This window comes from Meleagris gallopavo, chromosome 26 (genome assembly GCF_000146605.3).
Source record: "Meleagris gallopavo isolate NT-WF06-2002-E0010 breed Aviagen turkey brand Nicholas breeding stock chromosome 26, Turkey_5.1, whole genome shotgun sequence".
Taxonomy (NCBI): domain Eukaryota; kingdom Metazoa; phylum Chordata; class Aves; order Galliformes; family Phasianidae; genus Meleagris; species Meleagris gallopavo.
Window position 1 is genome coordinate 5,850,694 of NC_015036.2, and position 22,493 is coordinate 5,873,186.

Below are 22,493 nucleotides of genomic sequence, written 5' to 3' on the forward strand. Positions count from 1 at the left end.
GTGTGTTCGTCATCTCAAGGAAGTAATGCGAGTGGGACAGAAGGACAGACCTGACCAATGCTCCTCTCTGTGGCACCTGGCACTCCAGAAGAGCCCTGTACACAACTGCTGACATCTGAAGAAGTGCAGACTGCAGGCTGAGTTTAGTTTTTTTTTAGGTTTTTTTTTTTTTTGTAATTTTTATTTGAACACAGTATTCTGACAGAATGCAAAGTCAAAATCCTCAGTTAGTATCAGTATTTACACCAGTGAGAATGGGAATAAAGGTGGAATTGATGTTTCACTCGGTAAAAAGATTTTTTGTTTTTTTGTTTTTTTAACAAGATAGAAGGCCCCCAAAAGTAGGGAATGCTGGGTAAGGATGTCAGTGGAGGTCTGAGAACAACTATCAAAACAGCCTAGTGTGAAAACCTGGGGTTTGAAGGCTCCATAGAAAAGTGTGAAAATAAAACTCCACTCTAAAAGCTGAACAACTGGATGCACTATTACCTCATCATCATTACGTATGGTGCAGCATGAAATGTAGTCACTCCACAACTAGAAGCTGATCAGTCTGAGTTGCCATATAGATATATATATGTATGGCATGGATACATATATAAACATATACAGCGCAAACGGCATCAGGTTGGTCCCTCTATAAAAGGTTTAAATAAAAGCAATGAAGCCTAAGCTACCTTGGGAATGGGATATTTATAAATTAAAACAAATTATTCTCCATTAAGGGCAAGTATAAAAACGCTCTCCAAAATTAATCTAAGGGTACTGAGGATGGGGAGGTCAGGGGTACTAATGGATAGAGGCTCCATCCATGAGACACAGCCCAGCACACACTGGGCACTGTGCCATGGCCAGGTGCTGGATGGGGCCCTTGGCTGGTGGCCTTACGTGGCAGAAATGCCAGTCTGGGTGGCAGCCACCACAGTGCCAGCCGATGGGTGCTGAGCAGTGGCACTGGACATGCCACTCTGGGTCACTGTGCTGAGCAGTGTTTGCTCCTGTTGCTGCTCAGGGAGGCATGACATGTAAGGTCTAGGGACCACGGACCAAATTTCGCCTTACTTACACTAACACTGCTGTGACGGGGCAAGCATGGGTCGAATTTGACACAAGGCTTTCAAGTGAGGACCTGTCCTGCCCTGCTGTCCTGCCTGGGACGGTACTGCCTGAGTGTCTGTGCCTGCACATCCAGCCATCCTCCACTTTCATCCCCAGGAGCTGAGGAAAAAATGCAAAAACCCCACACTTAGCAAATGACAAAACCACTGTTTTTCACTGTTTGAAATCATGTGATGTCACTGTAAAAGACTGCATATCAGAAGGACACACCAACAAGAGTGGCTCAGCTCACCCAAGCCAAGCATGATCTCCCCAACCCCATCACCCTTCTGCTCGTCCCCATGGCATGATGCAACAGATGCCATCGTCAGCTCGGGTTTGTCATTTAAAGGCTTGTGTTCCTTCTAAGAGTTGTTCTCTTTTTTTTCCTGAATATATATATTTGAAATCTGAACTATTCGCTACACCTTCCACATCCAAACTATGTTGAAGCTTTTTTTTTTTTCAATTATTTCAATACTATGACAAAAAACACGTTTCACACTAAAAGTCACGCACCCACAGTGCACAAGCTTGCAGATCTAAAGTAGAAAAACAAAAAACAAAAAACAAAAAAAAAAGGAAAACAAAGGAAAAACAAACAAAGCAAAACCCCCAGAGAAGGAGCACCTCTATACAACGAGCTGGCCTTCCTCTGCCTTCCTTCTGCTCAACCTTCTCTTCTTCCCACTTCAAACTCTTAGTGTTACTCCATGACTCCCAGTGATGACTACAACAATGCGTGTGACATCAGCCCCTTTCTCTGACTGCTAAAGGCATGATGCAAAGAGCAGGGACATCAATGGGAGTGTTGGCACTGATGCCCAAGCGCTCAGCCATGGTTACATACGTGGATGACTTAACAGATACGATGTGCTGGAGCAGTCTTTGCAGAAGGGGTCTTATGGAGAGTCATAGAATCGTTTGGGTTGGAAGGGACCCTTAAAGGTCACCTAGTCCAACTCCCCTGCAATGAGTAGCGGCACCTACATGCTGCTCTGCTCGTGAACATCACCCACATGAGAGCAGGACGTTCTGTTTTTAGTGTTTCCACTCCTCAAAAGGAAACTTTATTTAAGTGCAGAAAGTCAATGCTTTTAAATCAGTTTCTGGGGTCAAAGGAAATGGCAGTTATCAACATTCTAAGGAGAAATGGATGTAGTCAAACGGTGGAGACAAGACCAGCCCAGCCCTAACTGTACAATCCCTCTTCTGCTTCTCAAAGCTCTGGGAGGGTTCCATGAAGGAAAGAGAAGAATGTCCTAAAAAAGCAGAGATGATATTTTTCTTATGCAGTCAGGCCCAGGTCCAGCAAGGGACTTACACTCTTTATAAATTTAAGTATATAAGGAAACTCTCACCAGCAACTCTCTTGTTCGAAGTTAAGCGTGTTTATGTGGATTGCTGGATACAGACCTCAATTGGTGACAAGTGGTTGGGATTTTCCCCACGCCCCACCCCCCAAAAACAAACCAAAGACCAGCATTACTCTTTTTTCTTACTTCAGTAAGAAATAATAATAATAATTATAATAATAATAATAATTAAAAAAGATAAAGGGGAAACTACTGTAAACATCGATATTTTAAAATGTCTCCCTTTGCAAAGCAAGCATGCTGCTAACCTAGTAGCTAGAATCTGGATTTACTTTAAAAAAAAAAAAGGCAGCTATTTTACAAATACATTTAAACACAACAAAAGTTAAAAAAAAAATTAGTCAATTGTAAACACTGGAGAGAACAAAAGTTGGCAAAAATTAACATAAAATTTAAAGAAATGTAGAGTCTGAATACTGCAAATTGAAATACATCCCCCAAAGCTGCAATTTTGGCATTCTTCCTAACAAAAAGGATAAACCCCCAAATCAATGTCTAAAGTGGATAACAGAATTCAGCCACAAAATGCTCACGACACTTTGCATACTGAACACAAGGTGAACAGAAATTATAACTTATTTATGAGGCTTTACATATTTCAAACTCGACTGAAAAGTATAAAAATAAATTGTGGACTTTGTTCACTAAGTACCACCTGTACCAGGTAGGCAAGCAGTACAGTGGTTGTATCTACTATTCTAACCAAGGAAAGAACAGGGTCTTCTTTTTTCTTTTCTCTTTTTTCCTTTCATCTAAGACTGGTTGACTCTGAGCTCCTCAGCGATGCTGTAAGTGGTATTTTGCAATTTTGCTTGTTTGAGCATACAAGGGGACAGCTGAGCCCCCGATTTGGTGATGGGTTAAACCCTGTTTTTAAAATGTATTACTTTTTAAAAGCAAGTGCACAACAAATAGAACCTTTCTAAAAATCTTAAGAGAAAAAAAAAAAAAAACGAAAAAAAGAGAGAACCCCCCCCTCCCCAATTTATGCATTTTCTGTTTTGTTTGTTTTTTTTTTTTAAAAAAGGCAACAGACACTAGAGGAATGAGATGTGTGTTGTGTTTCGTGTTGTAAATGCTTGGGTGAAGTCGTTCTGCCATGTTTTTTCATCTGTTGCTGATCATGCTTTGCTCTCATTTTCATTTGTTTGTGTGGCTTCGTTGGGGACCGTCTTCACTTCTGCTGGAGATGTCTTAGTTTCCGTTGCTTGCACTTCAGGTTTGTCTTCTACTGGGGTTTTCCTGAAGAAGAATCACCAAAATGGCACAGTTTAGAGACAGAGAAATACAGACCATCTGTGGTAAATGAGCGATCAGGAAAGAAGACGTTGCTGGAAACACTCAAATGTGTCTCCTTGACAGAGCAAAATGACAGATGCAAAGATAAGGACAACCAGACTCACCTCCCCCCAGCTCACTTAGCTCTACTGAAATCCTTCTGGAATTTCCTCCTGCATTGGGCTACTATAGCAGGAGGATGCACTGGGCTGCAGCAGAAGCACAGAGGGTGTGCAGCAGTATGGAATGCCACAGCAAAACAGCAAAACTCACACAGTTGCAAATGAATTTGATTTATACCACCACTCATTTATGCCACCTAAGCGTCCTGTTAGAACACACTGCCACTTTAGCAGTAGATCCCTTTTCCTATAGGAAGCCATCTCCATAATTTCACAGTATGCAGCAGGAAGGAAAATACAGTAAGTCAAATGCATTTTCACAAGCATATGGAAGGTCATCACCTAATGCTGATTCTTCACCTGTCCTTGGCACTTACTGCAGAATCAGAGAAGCCTGTTGGTCCACCACTCTTCACAGCCATGGAAGTGTCACACCAGGCACTCCTGGTAGCCTTCCTGTTCCATCCCATTAGCTGCAAAGTCAGCATGAGACAGCTGGAACCCTACTGCACTCTGACCAGTGGGTGAGATGACCCCGAGCCTACGGTTGCCAAACTGGTTTCAAGAAGGGGAAGCAGATGGGCAGCACAGGGAGAAGGTGGCTGCACTGGCAGAAGGAACACCACTCTGTGTTCCACCACACCAGGAATTCCTTTGTGTGGTGCAGACCAAGCTGCACTCACTCAGCTGAAATGTTTCCTCACTACCTCCTTGTTCAGCTCAGCACCAGCTCACAACCCTCTGTTCTCTCTGTCTCTATAGCACCCAGCATGACGGGGCAGCAGCTTTTAGCTGCAAGGATTCATGTTCATCATGAATGAGCTCTGTGTCACCAACATGCTTTCCTTAGCAAAAGGCAAAGTCCTGGCGTGGTCTCAGCCTCCTGCTTTTGGGAGCTGCTTTCACAACAGATCTGAGCTGCCCTTTTGAGTCTTTCTAGCAATAAAACACAGGCCTTGCTCAGTCAGCAGGAGGTGCTCCTCCTAGTTGAAGCTGCCTCTGTCAACAGTGTCCATATAGGAAGCCAGAAGGAATGGGGAACTGCAGTACTTGTTTCCTAAAGAGAAGCTTATCTGTTTCAATCAGCATTTTCCAGGCTTCTGCTCTAATGGCTCTGCCACCAACCACTGTCCAAACTGACAGAGCAAGAAGATGTTCTTGTCCAGCATCTGTGTAACAGCTGGGGATGCTTCTCCCAGTTAGCAGGTGAGAACTTCATGCTGTTTTCACTTCAGTTATGGTGTCTCTGCCAAACACAAGCTGTGGATTCATCTCACCTGAGGAAAGGCTCCCAAAGGGCTTCTAGTGTTGTCCTGCCTAGGAGCATGCTGGTGCTTTCTCAGCTGGGTATAAAGGAGATGAAGTATAGCGGATGAGACTCATCCCAGATGTACCAGGACAACAAACACACTACAAGTTATCTTGACCCAAACGTACTGAGTGCTCACCAATGCACAGACAGGAGCACAACGCCTTACCCTTTTGCACTGACCTGTTACTTTAGGTACAAATCCATAGGATGCCTTATGTTGGAGGGGACCTTAAAGATCATCTGCTCCCAAATCCCTGCCATGGTCAGATTGGGCTGTCCAGGGTCCCATCCAGCCTGGCCCTTGAATGCCTCCAGGGATGATGCATCCACAACCTCTCTGGGCAAATCCAGAGGTCTCACACTTTTACACTTTCACATGGCTCTAGTTTCTGCCCTGTCTTATGCAGACAGAAGTTCTGAATGGTCCCACTGATCTGCTGGGAAATTGAATTTGGGTGCCTGTGCTCACTGAACTGGAGGAACTCATTGCCTCTGTAGACAACACTTCCTTTGCAGCAAACCAAACTGTTTCTAATCTCTTTTAGGAAAGAATAATCTACGATAGGGAAAGCTGCTAAAAAATTAAAGAATCACGTTTATGAGAAATCCCTACATTTGTCTTTGTTGCCCTTGCACAGCCTATTCCTGTTTTCCTCTTGAACCTTTAAAGCCAAGCCCTGCTTAGTTAGTTCACTGGTGAGTTAGTTTGTTACGGAAACAATGAGATTAGTTCAGAGAACACCCAACAAGAACACAGCACAAGCACCAGTGCACGAGAGACACAGCACACAACCAACAGAAGATTAAAGGCAGCCATACTCGGTCTTTGCAGGTGCAGCAGGTACAGAGCTGTCTGCAGTGGAAGAAGCAAGCTCACGAGCTTGCCCGCTAGCCACACTGGCAGGAGTAGTAGTGCCAAGAGCTGCAAAAACATCCTTTGCAAGATCAATGTCTGGTGTCTTGAAGGTCCCTTCGTCCATTTTAAAGTCCTCATTCTGGGAAGGGTTTGTGGTGCCGCCTGAAGCAGCCTCACTCTTCGGATTGCTTGGGTTCTTGGCTGTCTCTGTTGGGCTCTTCACTGTACTGGGCTGTGCAGCTTCTTTCTCGGGGCTCTTGGTGCTTGAGACCTCCTGCCTGGGCTCTGATGGAGCTGGAGGGCTAGTGAGGTTTGCAGGGGTTGGGGCAGCTGACTTGTTACCAGCTGCCGCTTTGGAGGTCTCGGCCACATTAGCAACAGTGCTGGGGCTCAGCACTGCACCTTGGTTGGACAGGACACTTGAAGACAAATTATTAGTAGCTGGAGCAGAGCTTGGGGTATCGCTGAGATCAACAAGGGGAGCCACTTTGGGCGTAGAAGAGGGTGGTGGTGGAGAGACCGGGGCAGCTCCCGCTTTGGCTGGAGTAGCCTGGCCAGGCGACATGGCGTTTGAGTCAGGAATGGCCGTGGCTGGTGGGGCAATACTGGAGGTCAGGGTGGTGGTCTCACTGGTGGGGCTGTTCTGAGCAGTGGCAAAAGTTTCAGTGATAGTGTCAGAGTTAGTGGTGCCCGTAGTTACAGAAGGCAGCATGTCCTCAACGGTAGCTGCGGTATCGGCGGTGTGCCTGTGAAGAGGGCAGGAGTAGAAGAGAAATAGAGACAATGAAGCCCATAAACGACAGCATGGGGAAAGGGAAGCAAAGCGTAAGCATGAGAAGGCAAGTGGGTGGCACAGCAGCAGCAGCATGGCGTGGTGTTACAACACAAACACAGCGTGGAGGCAGAGAAGGAGAAAGCTTTCAGAGATGAAATACACAAAGGGCAGCAAGGGCTGGCAGGGTGACTGAAGGACAACTAGGAAGAGCAGAGAGGACACAACCTTCAGGAGTGGCTTGCTCACACAGATTATGCTTCAAGTCTTGGTCAAATGTAACCCTGTACAGAGTCTTCTCTTTCAGGCTAACTTCCTTCTCATCCTCTTAGATCTAGCTTTACAAGGAAGCTTTCTACCAATTCCCAGAGCTTACAGCCTTGTGCCATCTGTAACCATGCAACAACATCCCAGTGCAGGACTCCTGAATTCAGTCTCTTATCTTGGCCCTCTGCTTTTGCCAACAAGTCTAAGGCCTCCATCAAACCACACGTAATTTAATTCCTGTCCTCATATACACACACATAATATATATACACTCATGCAGCTTAGAGGCGACAGTTTCCACCCTTCTGACTAGATTAATCTCTGCCTGTTGTTCTAGCTGGAATAGGGGTTGCTTTAGGACAACGCCTGACAGTGTAATTATGCTTTTGCTGCCACAATATAGCACTGATTGCTTAAGTACACGGATGAGAGGTTGGAAACAACAATTGGTTTACTCCAATAGAAGCCAGCATGCCTGAGAACACCACCTCAGGCTTATGAACTAAGAGAAAATCTTTGTAAAGGAAGGTAATCAAGATAAAATCCCAGTAAGACAAGGCAAGAAAATCACAAGCATATAGATCTTAGCTACTCTATTGTGCTTTGCTTCTGCATTTCAGTGTGCTTGTGGATATAGCCTCCTTTCTCTTCTCACCTTAAAGAGACTTCCAGCAGAGCCATTTTACCAGTGGGCTCCACTGCAAATGCCATCAAAGCAGGTGGGAATCGGGCAGGGAAGAGAGGAAGCATTTTCTCGTTGCTATATCAGAAACCAAATGCAAAGATTTTAGCTTTCTTCCTCTCTTCCTGCCCTGTGGCATGTGCATGAGTGATCAGCAATTAAAGCAAATGAGGGTTCTGTACTGACTCTGTGCTAAGACTGATGAATAGCAACATACTCTGGTTCTGTCAGTGGTGTGGTCTCGTTAGGCTCTGTGTGTTTTCCCCCATCGTGGTTGGGGGTCCGCTCCTCTTCAGTCCGCACCTCCACAATAGGCTCCTTGGACTCATCTTTCCTGTAACAAGGGAATTAATTAGAATCACAGAGATTACATAGAGATTGCTTAGAGTTCACAGTAGGTATCCTCCTGCAAAGACACGCTTCAAATACTGATGGCGACTGTGAGAAATAAGCTGCCCTGGACAGCAGATTCCTTTTTGTCACTCCCAAAAGAATGAGTAGAAGAAGTGATGATGGTACTCACGAGAAGGCAGCTTTGCCCTCCTCCATGTCTTTGCCCTTGGCTCCTGGTCCAGACTTGCCACATAAGTTGACAGCAATGCACATCAGCAGGCCACATTTGTTCAGGAAGTAGCAGGTGACATCCACAGCCACCAGGAGCAGCACAAAGATAACAATGAGAATGCCTACGATGGCAGCAGTCCCCAGGCCTGACGTAGGGCTAGTGCTGGCTTTAGAGACCAAAAGAGAAGAAAAGAAAGCATTGCAGTTAGAAGGTGAGCTGGGGATACCTATGGCTCAGACTTGGCTATAGGTTGCAAGCATGGGAAACTCACAAAACATGCACTTTTTCTCCGGCAGCCATGTGTAATAATCAGTACTCTGTCGTATAGACGTGCAGGACAATCTACCTGAAAAGGCAGGTTTGCTGGGACCTCACAGGGCCTTTCCGGTCTCTATTGGCCTAAGGACAGGAAAAGCAGACCATGGAAAACTTTTCCACTGTAATGTATACCCAGCTGGAACTCTGAATGGTTCCTGTCCTCTTTCACCACCGCCCCAATGGGCACACAGTGACTCTGATGCTGCCAGCCTAGAACAAGGACAAGCATCATGGCTGGAAGTGAAGCTCTGTAGCACAACGTTCTCTGGTGGGACACTGAATGCTGGGAAACACCAGAGAGGCCTGAATGTTGATTAGCCCCTTGTACGGTGCAAATGAGCCCACTTCGAGAAGCCGACAAGCTTTGCTCTTACAGGGGTGTCACAAAGCTGCTCCCAAGCAAGCCCTTTTCAGAACAGGGACTCATGAGCTTTGCCATCAACTTTCAGCAGCATGAAAGAAATGAAGAGTGGCCTTTGGCAGGGACAGATCAGCGTCTCCCAGGATCTGGGGATGTGAGTGAGGCATGCAGCAAAGCCGGGACTCGCTCCAGGAAGCAAATGAAATTGCTGGAGGAACCAGACTTGCCAAGATCCTCCAACCTTCCTCCAACCAGCAAAGGCTGGGAAGATCTGCTAACTTCTTCCATGGTGTCTTTCAAAACACGGTGTACATGGCAGCAGGAGTTGTACTAATGAAACCCAGAGTGATTTTAAGGCAGCAGCCAGGCAATAAGCAGTAAAATCCACAGGCAGAAATGTATGTTCACATGCACTGCAGCACAGAATTTGGCCCAAATTCATGCTGCTCTCTGAAACTTACAATCTTTGTTGATTTCAAAACACGAATACAAAGGTACTTGCACAAGTAAGACCGGCCTCCAAATTTACGACAGCCAAGGCAGTGCAGCCGGGCAGTGTGAGGGGGTGAGTGCGCCCGAGACCGGACGTGAGGCGCCGTCAGGGCAGGCGCTCTGCAAACCAAGCAGCACTAACACTGCCTGTGTAGGCCAACATCCTCACTGACCCGTACTAGAGAAAGGACGTCCACAGGACTGCTTGGGCCGAGCTGCTCAGTAATTCCTCTGCTATCAGCTAAAACTTTCCATGTTATTTGCAGGAAGGCTGATGGGGGCTGGAGTGTACTGGGCTGACAGTACTAAGTCTGTGTAATTCGAGCAAGAACTGATCCCTGGCAAAGGAAACTCTTCTTCAAAGCTATCAGCTGTGGCTTCTCAGCCTCCTGCTCCCATGCCCTAAACACAACCCACTTTTGGTTCCCCTCGTTTGATTCAGAATAGTTCTTCCCAAGCTGCTGCTCTGCAGGGAGAGCAATCCGCTGAGCTCAGACAGAGTTCAGCATCCATCAGAGGTCCCGCACCGCTCAGACCAGCAGATCTCAGCCATCCCATGCTCTGCTTCTCAGCCTGCATGCTCAGCAAGGGCTGTGCATTTGGTAGAGCTTGTCACTCAAGTTTACTGAGACAGCTGAGAAGGATGAGCATATTTCTTGTTGTCATTAGGAGCCTTGCATTGCTCTTTCACTAAGATGCAATTTCTACTACCATTTTTTTACCATCGGATGTCACAGCCCCCAAACACTTGGAATCTCTTTGCTGGGAAGCCCTGTAAAGCAGCCCTTGGCCCTTGAGGCTGATCCATGCTGACTGTAGCATGTGAAAAGATTAATTCCAGAGCTCTGGGAAGCCTCCTGGTCTCTGCCATTCTTTTATTACTTAAAAACAGGAGACAGAACATCCTTAGCATGAGGGAGGTAAACGTTTCATTTTGAGACAAGGTACTGAGGGACTTGGCACTCCAACAGAAAAGAGTTTTGTTTTTTTTCCTGCATTTTACTTTATCTGAAAGTCACTCTGAGGTGCCCAACTCTGACGCTTGGATCACAAGTCCAGCGAGTGCTTGGCAGAATGACTGTGCCACAGCCCCTGCCAGCACCTCGCATCAAGCTGTGTAATTAAATGAATTCATCAGCCTCCAGTGTATGCAGGGAGGGAGGAGGATGTATATTTTCTGACTCCTAATGTATTCAGGATTCTTGCATGGATGATGCAATAGTTAACAGAGTCCTGATCACAGCAGCTCCTGGAGGAAAAACTAAGGCTGCGTTAAACTTCTCTCATTTACAGCATATCCCTGGGAATGAGCTCCTTGGCAGCTGCTGGAGGGCCCCGTGGGAAAGCACCACGCAGAGCTGCTGCTCAAAAACAGTGCTGAGGAAGAAGGCTACACAGGGAAACACCACAACCCAGTTTGAAGAATTGAAACAACAAAAAAAAACTGACTTGGGAAATGCAGTCAATATAACACAACCAAATAAATGTGCAGGGATGGATTAGGTCAATGCAGCCCTATAAATACCTACATGCAGCAGAACAGTACATACAATAAAGGCACTTTATTTAGCAAAGATACCATAAATTCCAAAAGCTGCAAATAGGAGGTGGATGACTTCAGGCCAGAAATAAGGTATGAAATTGTAAGAAATCCCCACACGAAAGCAAAACGTCACATCTTCCTCCACCCATCTGACTGAACATATTTGCTTTACTTTCTAAGGAGGGATGATATAGAGGTTATTTAGTGCTGCTGCAGAAAAGGACTGTCTGAACATTCACCTTTCTCTACTTAGGATTAGTAACAGAAAACAAGGACTAGAAGGAACAGATGGGTGGCGTTCCAAACAACACGTGCCATTCCACTTCAAATAACAGCAGCAGGTTCTCCTGTGTTTGTGTGTACCTATGGCCAATGTTTGGAAGCAGTGTTAGCTCTCTGACAGCCATTGGCAAGCACCTGCACAGCTTATATTAGCATTGTCAAACACCTTGCACAACTTACAGGGGAGAAATGCAGAATGCAAGTAATCATCTATTCCATGTGACAATAGTATCTGTTTCCACATGGAATTAGGTCCAACAGCTCATGTTTGCTTTAACCTTAAATATCATGAAGCAGAAAAGCCCAGCGGTCTGTTGAAAACACTCCTTTCACACCAAGAAGGCAAGAGATACTTTCCAGAAACACAACTGAACTCTTCAGACTGTCACCAACATGTTGGCTCCTCCAGCAGTTGGCTCCCAGCACCAAGTTCTGTATTTCCCTACGACTGTCTCCCTTTGCAAGGATGAACATGAGGGTAATGAGCATACAAAAGGAAGAACTGCAAGCACAGGGGAAGTCATATGAAGATCCTGCCTTCAGGAATAAAACAATCTGATCTGCAGTCTGACCCCTGCCACAGCATGTCCTTCCTCTGCACTACTGCAGTGTACACCCCCGTGCCACCTGTCTGCTCACTGCACTCCGCTAGCTGCAAGAATCAGGAAAGCTTCAAAAATTTGTTTTTATCTAAAAGAAATTAGGTGTGAGCAATTGCAACTGATTTTTTTTTTATGAGAAAATTATCAAAGAATCATTAAGGGTGGAAAAGACCCCTAAGGTCATCCAGTCTGACTGCTCACCTACCATCAACGTTGCCCATTGTGTCTCCATGGCTCTCAAACACCTCCAGGGATGGTGACCCCACAACCCCCCTGGGCAGCTGTGCCAATGACCACTCTTCTGGAAGAGTTGTTCCTAATATCCAACCTGAACCTCCCTTGGCACAACCTGTGGCCATTCCCTCCTACCAAACAAGGTCTCTCCCATCTGACATGCAGCCAAAGGAATGGTATCATCAGATATCTCCCCAAGAATGTAGAAACTAAACGACAAACTAAGAATAGAGCTGCTGGCATCCTAGGGGCCAGGGGAGATCCTGCACAGCTCTGCAGTTCATTGCACGTGGAATCATCTCTTCTAGAGGACCCAGATCCCAGCCTTCCTGGAGGTATGACATTCCACAGAACATGTACTTGTGAAGTTGTGTGTGCTGAAAATCTGAATATTTGAGCCCCTTCAGGTTCCAGCTCTGCATCTGTCTCACCTCTGAGTACAGAAAAAGAGTGCTAGCTTTTTTGCAGGCTTTTTAAAATGTTACTGACTTCAGGAATAAGGCCTGAGATCTTGTCCACCACTGACTGTCAGAGAACAAGGATCTAATGTGTGTATCTAACATGTTACAAACCCAAGTAAACAGGCAGTGAAAATATCACTTATGCTCCTTATTTTTTCAAACACAGGGACAGGACCTCTTTTTGTATATATTCCATGTTAACTGGACCATTTAATACAGCTTTCACCATGTAAGTGACCCGGCCTTTGCTCTCTGCAGGTAGCAGCCCGTGGGAAGGTAATGCATTCCCAGTACCGTGGAGGAAGAATGGCTCCCAGAGGGGCTGCTCTCTCTTCATCCACCAGTTATGACCAGTAATAACTTCAGCAGGTTGGTTTTAATACTCCAGAGCTGGGTGCTCAACCTCACCTATGCCTCAACCTGTGCCTACAGATAAGGTGAATACAAGCTGATAGTAGATCTATGGATGAGTTTAATAAACTCAGCTTTTTAGGATTACGATTACTTCCATTATAGTAAAGTGTAAATGCAGGAAGCCAAACAAATCTGCTGTTCCAGAACACTGGAGGTGAGAGCATGGCTTTGTCTGTTTTGTTTGGTTAAAAAAATATCCGCATGGTTGGAATGCAATGCTCGTAAAAAGTTCTCATTTATAATTTAGACAGAAAAGAAGTTCACAAATTATCACAAACAAGGTCTGAATAAACACAGCAGAGTCTTATGTGCAGAGCATCAAATGCACAGATAAACAAGACTGATGATGGCAGGGCTTGTTCTTTGTCCCTGTTAGCATCTGGGTAGAAAGATGAAGCTCATTCTGCACAACGGATAGTTTTTGAGACATTCTGTACAGATAGCTCAATAACTGCACCGACAATTCCATTCTTTTCCACTCCAGGCCCACTTACAGAGAAAGAGAAGAGACGGACACCCATTTTTAGAAGAGCTAGAGAACCAAATGGATTTCCCATCACAAAAGACAATTCATGAGGTGCATAGGGTTTTGTTTTCTTTTCTTTTTGAGGTGGAAAAAAAAAAGGGGAAAAAAAAAGAAAATCACCTGCAATTTGTTCAACGAAACGCAATACACAGAGCTCAGTAACAAAGCTGCATTATATTTACACCAAGGATTAATCCTGTCTAACAGTGTCACATGCACAGTTACCACAAATATGATTAAAGATCAGTAGTAATAACCATTTAGATCATCAGGTCATTTGATTCAAGCTAATTTTCTCTGTTAAAATGGCAAGAAAAGAGATCTCTCTATGAAGTTGACAGTATAGTAGTAGAGAACCAAGCAACGTTAGACAAACATCCATTGCAAATCTGTCTATTCTTGGGCAGGACGATGCCTCAGATCCACTATGGGTCATGGGATATCTGACTGCACACAGGGGCCAATGAAGTCCCAAGGGATCAACCAGTGAAAGGAGAAGGAAAGAAATGTCTTCAGTGCAACTCCCACAGATGTTTGTATTCACACCACCACACCAGGACAACCTAATGGCCGTATATTGAACCCACTTGCAAAAGCTCACAGAGGAATACAGGCGCTCAGGATTCTCTCTGGCAATTTTGCTTCCCTGTTTTCACTCTCCTGGCTGACATTTGCGGGTAGGGCTTCAGAAACTCTGCTCAAGATGCACCAGATGTATCAGCAAATCAATAAAGATCCGTTTGGGGCTTTTTATGTGCATGTGTGCATGGCGGACTTTTTTAAAAGGCTTTCAATACTGTACTCTCCTACGATGAAAAAAGCGAGCAAGCAAAAAATTCTTCCTTTACATTCATTAAAAAGGGCAAATTCATTACAAGTAACAAAAGTTGTTAAAGATAAAACACTCGGTTTAAACTTTTTTTCCTTGTTACAAAATATTAACTCTTTCAAATGACACAATTTTTTTCTCCCCCCCGCCCCCGAACTGACGGGATCCTCTGAAACAAAGTTATCTGCTTTCAACACCTCGGCAGGACCCAGGCCTCTTCAAGCAAATATTGCTTTATTTTAAGTTTCTAACAGAGCAAAAGCAGAGTCACTGCAGAAAGAAGCAATGAAACAAAGGAGGACGACGTTGATGGACTTCCCAAGGTCGCTGCAGGTGCCAGACAATGGTTCCCAGGAGGGGAAAATATGGTTGTTTAAAAAGCAAATTTGGTGCATGTGGCAAGCGTGGATGTGTCCCGTGAGATCCAAGGTGACATGTATGACGACAGACATAGGAAAGGAATAAGGGGAAAAGGGGAGGGAAGAAAGAACGAGAAAGAAAGAAAGAAAAAAGAGAGACAGAGAAAAAATAGATAAAAAAAATTAGGTCATAAATACAGAAAACTTAAGAATCAAAGGTTTATTTAATTAAGTAAACTAAAATGGCTAAAGGTTAGAAAAAAGCACTAGCACATTCACAGCGACAAAAGGGCCAGGTCCAGAAGCTCAGCAAAGTCAAAGCCGCAGAGCAGAGTTCAAGGCAGAGGTTACGAGGTTAGCAAGCAAATGGGATTCAAAATGATGGAACAGAAGGCTCAGCAATCAACACAAGAAGAAGCCTGTCTGATATTTGAAGGGACAACACCGCCTTTTCCAGAGAGAAAGAAAAAGAACAACGGCTTTTCCACAGCAAATGATCCGCCTGTCTGCCCCGTCTGTACGGGGCTTCACATAACAGACCTGGGTGAGTAAAACCTCTGCAGATGGGAGGCCTGGGAGCACGGCTGGTCTTTCCATTCAACCTTCCAACTGCCTGTGAACTGATGCGATCAGATTTTTGTTAATTCTCTCACCCTTCCAGGACACTCTACAGAGGTGACAAAGCAAAGAAATGCACGGAGCCTCTTCGCCACTGCAATCTGGTGTAGCAGCCTTCATGTCAACAGAGCCCTGTGACTGCATGCCAGAGAAATCTAGGCTGCCCTCTGGAAGTACTTTGTTGAACATGCTAGTTTGGAGAAAGCTCAGGGAACCAAAGCATCTGGAAGAACCTCGAAGGGCCTAATAAAAGCCAAAGGTCTGAACAAAAGGAAACAAGCTAGAGAAACAAGTCACCAACGCAGCACAGGCAGCAGCAGCCACTTCCTTGCACCATGCTCTACTTGTTCCTGAACCAAGACATGTTCTTCCCAAGAAACATCTGCATTCATTTGCTCTGTTAATCCTGAGCAAGCTTGCAGAGTGAAAACAACCATTTTTCAAAGTGCTTCCACATTTCCAAGTGCAACACTGGAAGGAGCAAGTTGAGATCCTGACCTCTCCCATGCTTCGCATCAGATCAAGTGAGGAGTAAATCCTGAGAGGAAACTGCACCCATGGAAACAAAGTGGACATTTTAAAAAATTCTGTTCTTTTAGGGAGTCTTTTCTCATGTTTCTGTTGCATTTAAAGGGCTCAGTGGAATCTGAGATTATTGCTCTTCCCTTTGCCATGGACTACAGCATGAACCGTGTATTCCAAAGGAAACAGAGTTCTTAAAGATTGCTAATACCCTATGCAAGACATCCCAGTTGTCCCAGGTACCTCTTGGTACCCTACAAGTGTGCAACAAAGGCTGAGAGAGAGCACCAGCACAGAGAGGCAGCACTGCAGCGTGGAAGAAAAAAACTGCATATCAGTTCTTGGAACTTTTCCCCGAGGAGATGCACAACAGTAAAGGAACACTCTGTCTGCTGCTTCCACTCTGTGTTCTACTGCTCTAGCCTGTAGTTAAGGCACTCTTTGCCAAATTATCCCCACCTTCCTCTGCCTCATTAGTCACAGTTGTCCTTCAAATATATGAGAGTAGTAAGTAGTAGTAGTGCTGCTGAAAATGAGAATCAGAGGGTAAGTTGCTTAATGAGTTACGGAGTGTCGTTCCAACGCAAACTGCAGCCTTGTTCAAACACACTTCCCAATCTTTCTTTTGCCCCATATCTCTCCCCCTCCCCATCGTCATGCTTGCTGCTGTACACATTTCAAGCCCCAGCCATCCAGGGCACTCATCTGGACGCTCAACAGTGCTATCTGGCTTGACTGAGTGGAGGTTCAGCACACAAACTGCACCAGCTCTCAGTTGTTTGCTTCAGACAGGACAGAGGTATGGCAGATTAAGGATTAAATTCTCAATGCAAAGGGAAGACTGATGAAAACAGATAATTCTGAGCAAAAACACAAGACTGACCTAAGAACCTAGAGGACAGAATACAACCTAATCACTCCCTGCAGCCTGGGCTGTCAGCACCGTCTGGGCACGGAGCTGCTTAAGTCAGGCTGTGCAGTGAGGAGCTGACCTGCAGTGTGCCCATCTGCCTCCAGCCAGTCTGAGCTTTAATTTACAGCTGGTCCAGCAATTCCAACCCTCAGCTTTGGGGTTTGTTATTAAATGGCTCAAGACGACACCTGCATAGCAATAAACACTGTCTGTCTTTCTAATGCCTGCCAGCAAAGTGTAGGATTGCTGGCACCTCAGCTCATAGGGCCTGCCAGTTTCTCATAACATTTATGTTTTTACCTCACTTTTTGAGGAGAAAAGTCTGTCTGAAACAAGTCTCCAACAGCATTCTGATGCACTTTGGTTACCATTCTCTAACTCCCTGCCAGACATGAAAACAATGCTACTTTACAATTACATTTGTATTTAATCTCCATTTTACTTAATAAAAACTCTTTGGAGAAAGATTTTCCCTCTCTTCCTTTATGACTGCTAGCAAACTCCTTGTGTCTTTTTCCTCCAGAGGCTGAACTGGATGGACAAATGGGCAGAAAGCAAGCACAAAGCAGGTTTGGAAGGGAAATCTGAGTTGTGAAAAGCATTGCACCAGAGATGTAAGTGGTCTCCTTTGCTTTAGTTTAAGCTTTGACTCTTACTTTCTGCTTTCAGAAATCCTTTTCTGTCCACTGCTTTTCACATCTGGCAATGCTGTTACCCTGATGCTAAAGCCACCATTCCCTGCGAGCAGTCAGACAGCTCTGCCATGTTGCATTCCTACCAGTGTACTGCTAATGCTGTACATACCATAATGTGGGCTACACTGCAGGTATGTACGTGGCAAAAATCAAGCTTTAGATGGGTAACCAATTATGATAATGGCTTTAAGCAAGCAAGTTGTCAGGGTTACTCAGGCACATTAAAGGATGCAGCACTGTTGCATTAATTGGAAGCAGAAAAATGGTAAAGCTTATGATTGCCATACCTGGGATGACAGTAGGCTGAGCAGATGTCCGGAAAGCATAGTGAGCGGGTTTGGACTTCCCTTGCTGGTTTTCAGCTATCACATAAACCTCATACTCTGCATTCCAATCCAGAGACTTGAGCATGACATGGTCACTGCCAGAAGGCAGTCTGATCTCTGGTTTCCATTCTGAGGAATGTTTCTGCAGGACAATGATGTGGCAAAACAAACAGCACAACGTTAGTGTTTAGCTCTGAGAGCAGGGTAAAAGCTAACTAACAAAGGGAAAACGCAGGAAGGGTTCTACATTAAGAGCATTCTTACAACCCTTAGAGTGTGAAGTTGGATCTTCTGCAAGACAGACCTACCTCTGACCTTGCATCTGTCCTAGCTTATCAGGACCGTTCTCGGCAGTGTTTAAGAAATACTTTCAACAGGGTATGCAACCAGCAACTTGATGATTCCTATTCCAGTTTCAGGAAATGCAGATGTTCATTCTGCCTATACTACTTTGAAAAACCTACTTCCAAGGGACCTTGAGACAAAGGCAGAGTGGGGTAGGCTTACAAGCTGTTTAATCTCTGCTGGAATTTACAGTTTTGATATTACATTATCCTCTTTGATATTCTGTTCAGATCTATCTGCAAGACCACAGAACTGCTCGGGTTGGAGGGGACCCTATAGACCACCCAGTTCCAACCCCTCTGCCATGGGCAGAGCTGCCCCCCACCAGCTCAGGCTGCCAGGGCCCCATCCCACCTGGCCTTGAGTGGCTGCAGGGATGGGGGCTCCCACAAGATCTCAGCTTCAGTCTGCTAAGGTATCTGCTTGCATAGTAATGCACGAGTACTGAACAGGCTACAGACAGATAAGGCTTAGGCATCGGTCATACTTACAGCTTTGTATTTGATCAGGTAATGCCTGATTGGGGAGCCACCGTCATCCTGCTTGATAACATTCACTTTGATGGAGTTTCCGTCTTCTCCCATCTGCCCTTCCAGTTTGGGTGCACTGGGTTCCCCTGAAACAATGGTGGATTTATGCTTAATTGTAAAAAATAAACTGTTAGGAAAAAACGTACTCAAAACCAGAAAAAATACTTTGCTACATTGTACTGGCCTTACTCAGACACACCTGCAAGACCCAAGTTCTGCTTGCATTTGGTAGTTTGCTTTCACTGATGTAATTTATCATCGTTGCATATGCTGAATGGAGTCAGAAGTTAAGTGAAAAAGACACCATCATTCCATGAGAACACCCTGGAGCAAAACCCAGTTCTTCACTGTTTCTGTTCAAAAACGCCTGTCTGAGTCATCTGGAAAATGCTGAGTTAGAGCATACAGCAAACAGGCAGGATTCTCCTCTACAACATGGATGTAAGAAGCATTACTGAGAACTGACATCCTTGTCACACTGACCTGTGTTTGTACTTTGCATGCTGTTTAGGTTTTATATAGTCCCTGGACCACAGACTGACTGCTGTGGTCACTTGAATGGGTGTGAGAAAACGATAGAAGGGCAACAACACTTGTTTTCACTGGTTTACCTAATGGCAATAAATACAGGCTGGAAAGAATGTGACCCATTTCATCATTCTGTAATAACCACCTTTAAAAGAAAAAGCCATCCTTTCCAAATTTGCACCCCTGACATCAGCAGGAAATCGCAGTTTCATTCTCCTCCTCAGGGCACACTGATTTACATCCATATCCTTTTCATACCATGCCTCCAACTGCCCTTTCCTCACCAGCTGCCCCATAACCTTCACACACAGCCTGCAGGATGGTTCCCCCCTCACATTGCAACTTCTGTCACCTCTCCTAACAGAAATCAAACCCATGTTTTCATTATATGTTTACAGCATCTCCTTTTCAGAAATAATGCAGCTGACTATTCAACAGACACATTTTCTTCTTCTTAGCCTGGGAACTCACTGTGCAACAGACATGTCCACCTATTTATTTGCTTCTGTGGAAAAGGAAACCCATCAAACAACCACTACAACCTATGCATCAAATTAGCAAAAGAACTGAGACGAGAAGAGTGCTGGGCTCTCTTTTAATAAATGACACGGACTCCAGAAGCTCAGATCCTGCTAAACTTTATCAGCTCCTCGATGCTTGCTTTGCTCCATTCCATGCAAGATGAAGGAATGGGTTCCCTACATCGATCCAACTTGAGACTGGACTTGGAGATATTATTTCTCCAGCACTAAAATATCCCAAGAACTCAAATGCAATCGTAAATCTTGTTGAAGCTTGCCAGGTTGTTTTGCAGCACCTCCTGACTGTGCTCTGCGATGCAGTCCCACTGCTTCAGCCATGAGCTCTGGGCTTAAAAGCTCTTTAGGAACTTTTGACCATTTCAGCTGTTATTATCTGAAGAATAATCTGCTTCATTTCTTTACAGGTAATTTGAGCAAAACCAACACTGCAATTATTTGTAAATTAAAGCTTTCAAATCACCTGCAGTTGGCACTTCCAATCAACTCCTAAGATTAATTGCACTCTGTTGGTTGTTCTCTTTGCAGGCTCATAATGCTTACAGTATTTTATACATCAATTAAGGTGGCTGAATGTTAAAAAGCAAAAAAAAACCCAACTCAACAAACCTCCTGCACCTCTATTTTGCCAATCAGACTTCAGGCACTTTAAAAGCATTTCCATTTGTTTATCTGAGTGTGTTTTACAGCTGGCCACAGGAAATTCAAATACAGAGAACACAAACCTCTGTACAGGCCTGTGAATGACAAGCAGACGCTTTACCATCCTAACTCAAGGCGACTTATGGCTCTGACAAAGCACCTCTGTCTTCACTTGCAGAGCACTTGTGACTTGGACAATGTCTCTCTTAAGCACATGCTGACAGACACCCTGGAGTGCAGTGAAACATACAGTTAAGGGATGGATCAATTCTAGATAGATCCCAAAGAGAACAACACCCACACTCAGAAACTGTGTCACTTGCAGCTTCAGAGCCTGACCACAACCAGGCCACCAAAATCACACTGTGACATTAGAGCTCAGCCCATTGCCTGGAATAAGGCTTCTCAAACCCAGCTCTGCTGTTAGACTAAAAGGACACAGTAAGGCAGTACTTGCACTGAGATCAACACTGGCCAGTAACACAGGCTATGGGAATGCAGAGGGCCTTCTTTCAGCCCAACAAACATCCCCAGTTCTAAATCTATTCTGCCTGGATATGCATTCAGCTGCTGATGGAAAGCACGTGCAGCATTGAACTGGCCAGAAAAAGGTTAATCTTCCAATATCTTTTAAAGCTGATCCTCAGAAGTAACTTGAAGAAATCCTCTAAAGAAAGAAATCAAGTAGAGTTGGGTTTGTTTTTTGTTTTTTTTTTTATAAACATCAGTAAGAAAAATGCAAAAGCTAGACTGAAGCAGTAATTTCAGATTAATTCCATCTCCTTACAGGCTGACACATGCTCCAGTACCAGCTGCTCCAAGAAGGCATTTACAATCCATGGATGCACAGTTCTTGGATGTAAGAGACACACATTGGTGTTTCACAGAGTAGTTACTTTTCTTAAAGCCATAAGGATGGAACGCTCCTTTTTCATCAGTAAGCAGTGACCACATCTGCCATCTACTGTACAAAGTTGGGGATTTGTCTTTCCTGTGAGCTTACTGAGGCTGCATATTTGAGAATCTCTTCCCAAACCATGCTTCTCCTGGAATTATGAATGATGAAAGCAGGGAACACATTACAGACTGGAAATCAAATGTGAACAGGTGAGTTCTGGATGAACGGAGGCACCTCAGTCAGGCATACTGAAAATACCAGATTACAGAAATACCAGATTAACCCCAAAGTCATCTTCCTTCCCTCAGTCCTGAAAGAAAAGATCACTGTCAAGGTTATTGATTTTGAATTCTGAATTGAAGAAGCTGTTACTGGAATAACACCCAACAGCTAAATGAAAGCAGGAACAAATGTCCTGCTCAACGTTTTCCTCATGCAAGGAACCAAATCCCAGCAGCACTCACAGGCCATCATTCTGCTAGGCATTGAGCTGCATGTGCTGAAACATTCATGAGCAGCAGTACTTGGCTTTTGCCTTACTTTGACAGACTTGATAAATGACTTCGCTGATAACAAGACAGTGTAAGATCTACATCTCCTTCGTACTCTTTCCCAACTTTATCTCAGAGAGAAAATTATTAATAGGTAAACAGATGTTGAAGTGATAAGGGAATACTGTACTTAAATAATCGTCCTCTTATCTAACAAGACTAGAATTTTTTTCCAGTGATTGAGTACCAAGACTACACTGGGAATGAACATCCTTTATAAAGATGCTCATTTCTGATACAAAGATTTTGAAACTTTGAGGTACTGCTGCACTTTACATGCAGCCATTCCAAGCATTAATTGCTTTCACTGCTGAAATTTCTTCATTGTGAGCTGCATGGTTTGTAGCTCCTGATTCCTTCTTTTCCCCATGGCTTAAGTGTGCTTCTGCTTCAAGAAAATTCCCTTCTAAAAGGAGAACATGGACATTCCTAACTGCTGAAACACACAGCTGCAGCGGTGTGAAACCTGGTGACGAATATTCTCCTTAAGTACACAGGATTTAATTGACCTCAGTCAGGAAGATATAATCCAGATACAGGGCTGAAAAATTAAAAATGGGTTAGTGTGTAGTTTCAAACAGAGGAGGAAGAAGTTTAGTGGGAGGAGTTTAGTCCAGCAGAGTCAGCATCTCTACAG

General features: G+C 44.6%; 1 protein-coding gene across 1 annotated transcript in view; it reads right to left on the bottom strand.

Annotated features, from left to right (window-relative positions):
* Positions 1-1,478: 1,478 nt before the first annotated feature.
* The window catches only part of NCAM1 (neural cell adhesion molecule 1), a 93,096-nt gene continuing 72,081 nt past the window's right edge, over positions 1,479-22,493 (bottom strand). Inside the window, exons 21-26 of the mRNA XM_031556850.1 lie at positions 18,660-18,784; positions 17,785-17,965; positions 8,287-8,494; positions 7,981-8,097; positions 6,006-6,788; positions 1,479-3,716 (exon numbers count right to left, since the gene is read on the bottom strand). Of these exons, the coding sequence (XP_031412710.1) occupies positions 3,596-3,716; positions 6,006-6,788; positions 7,981-8,097; positions 8,287-8,494; positions 17,785-17,965; positions 18,660-18,784 (1,535 nt within the window). The 3' untranslated portion in view covers positions 1,479-3,595. The remainder of the gene's footprint in view (positions 3,717-6,005; positions 6,789-7,980; positions 8,098-8,286; positions 8,495-17,784; positions 17,966-18,659; positions 18,785-22,493) is intronic.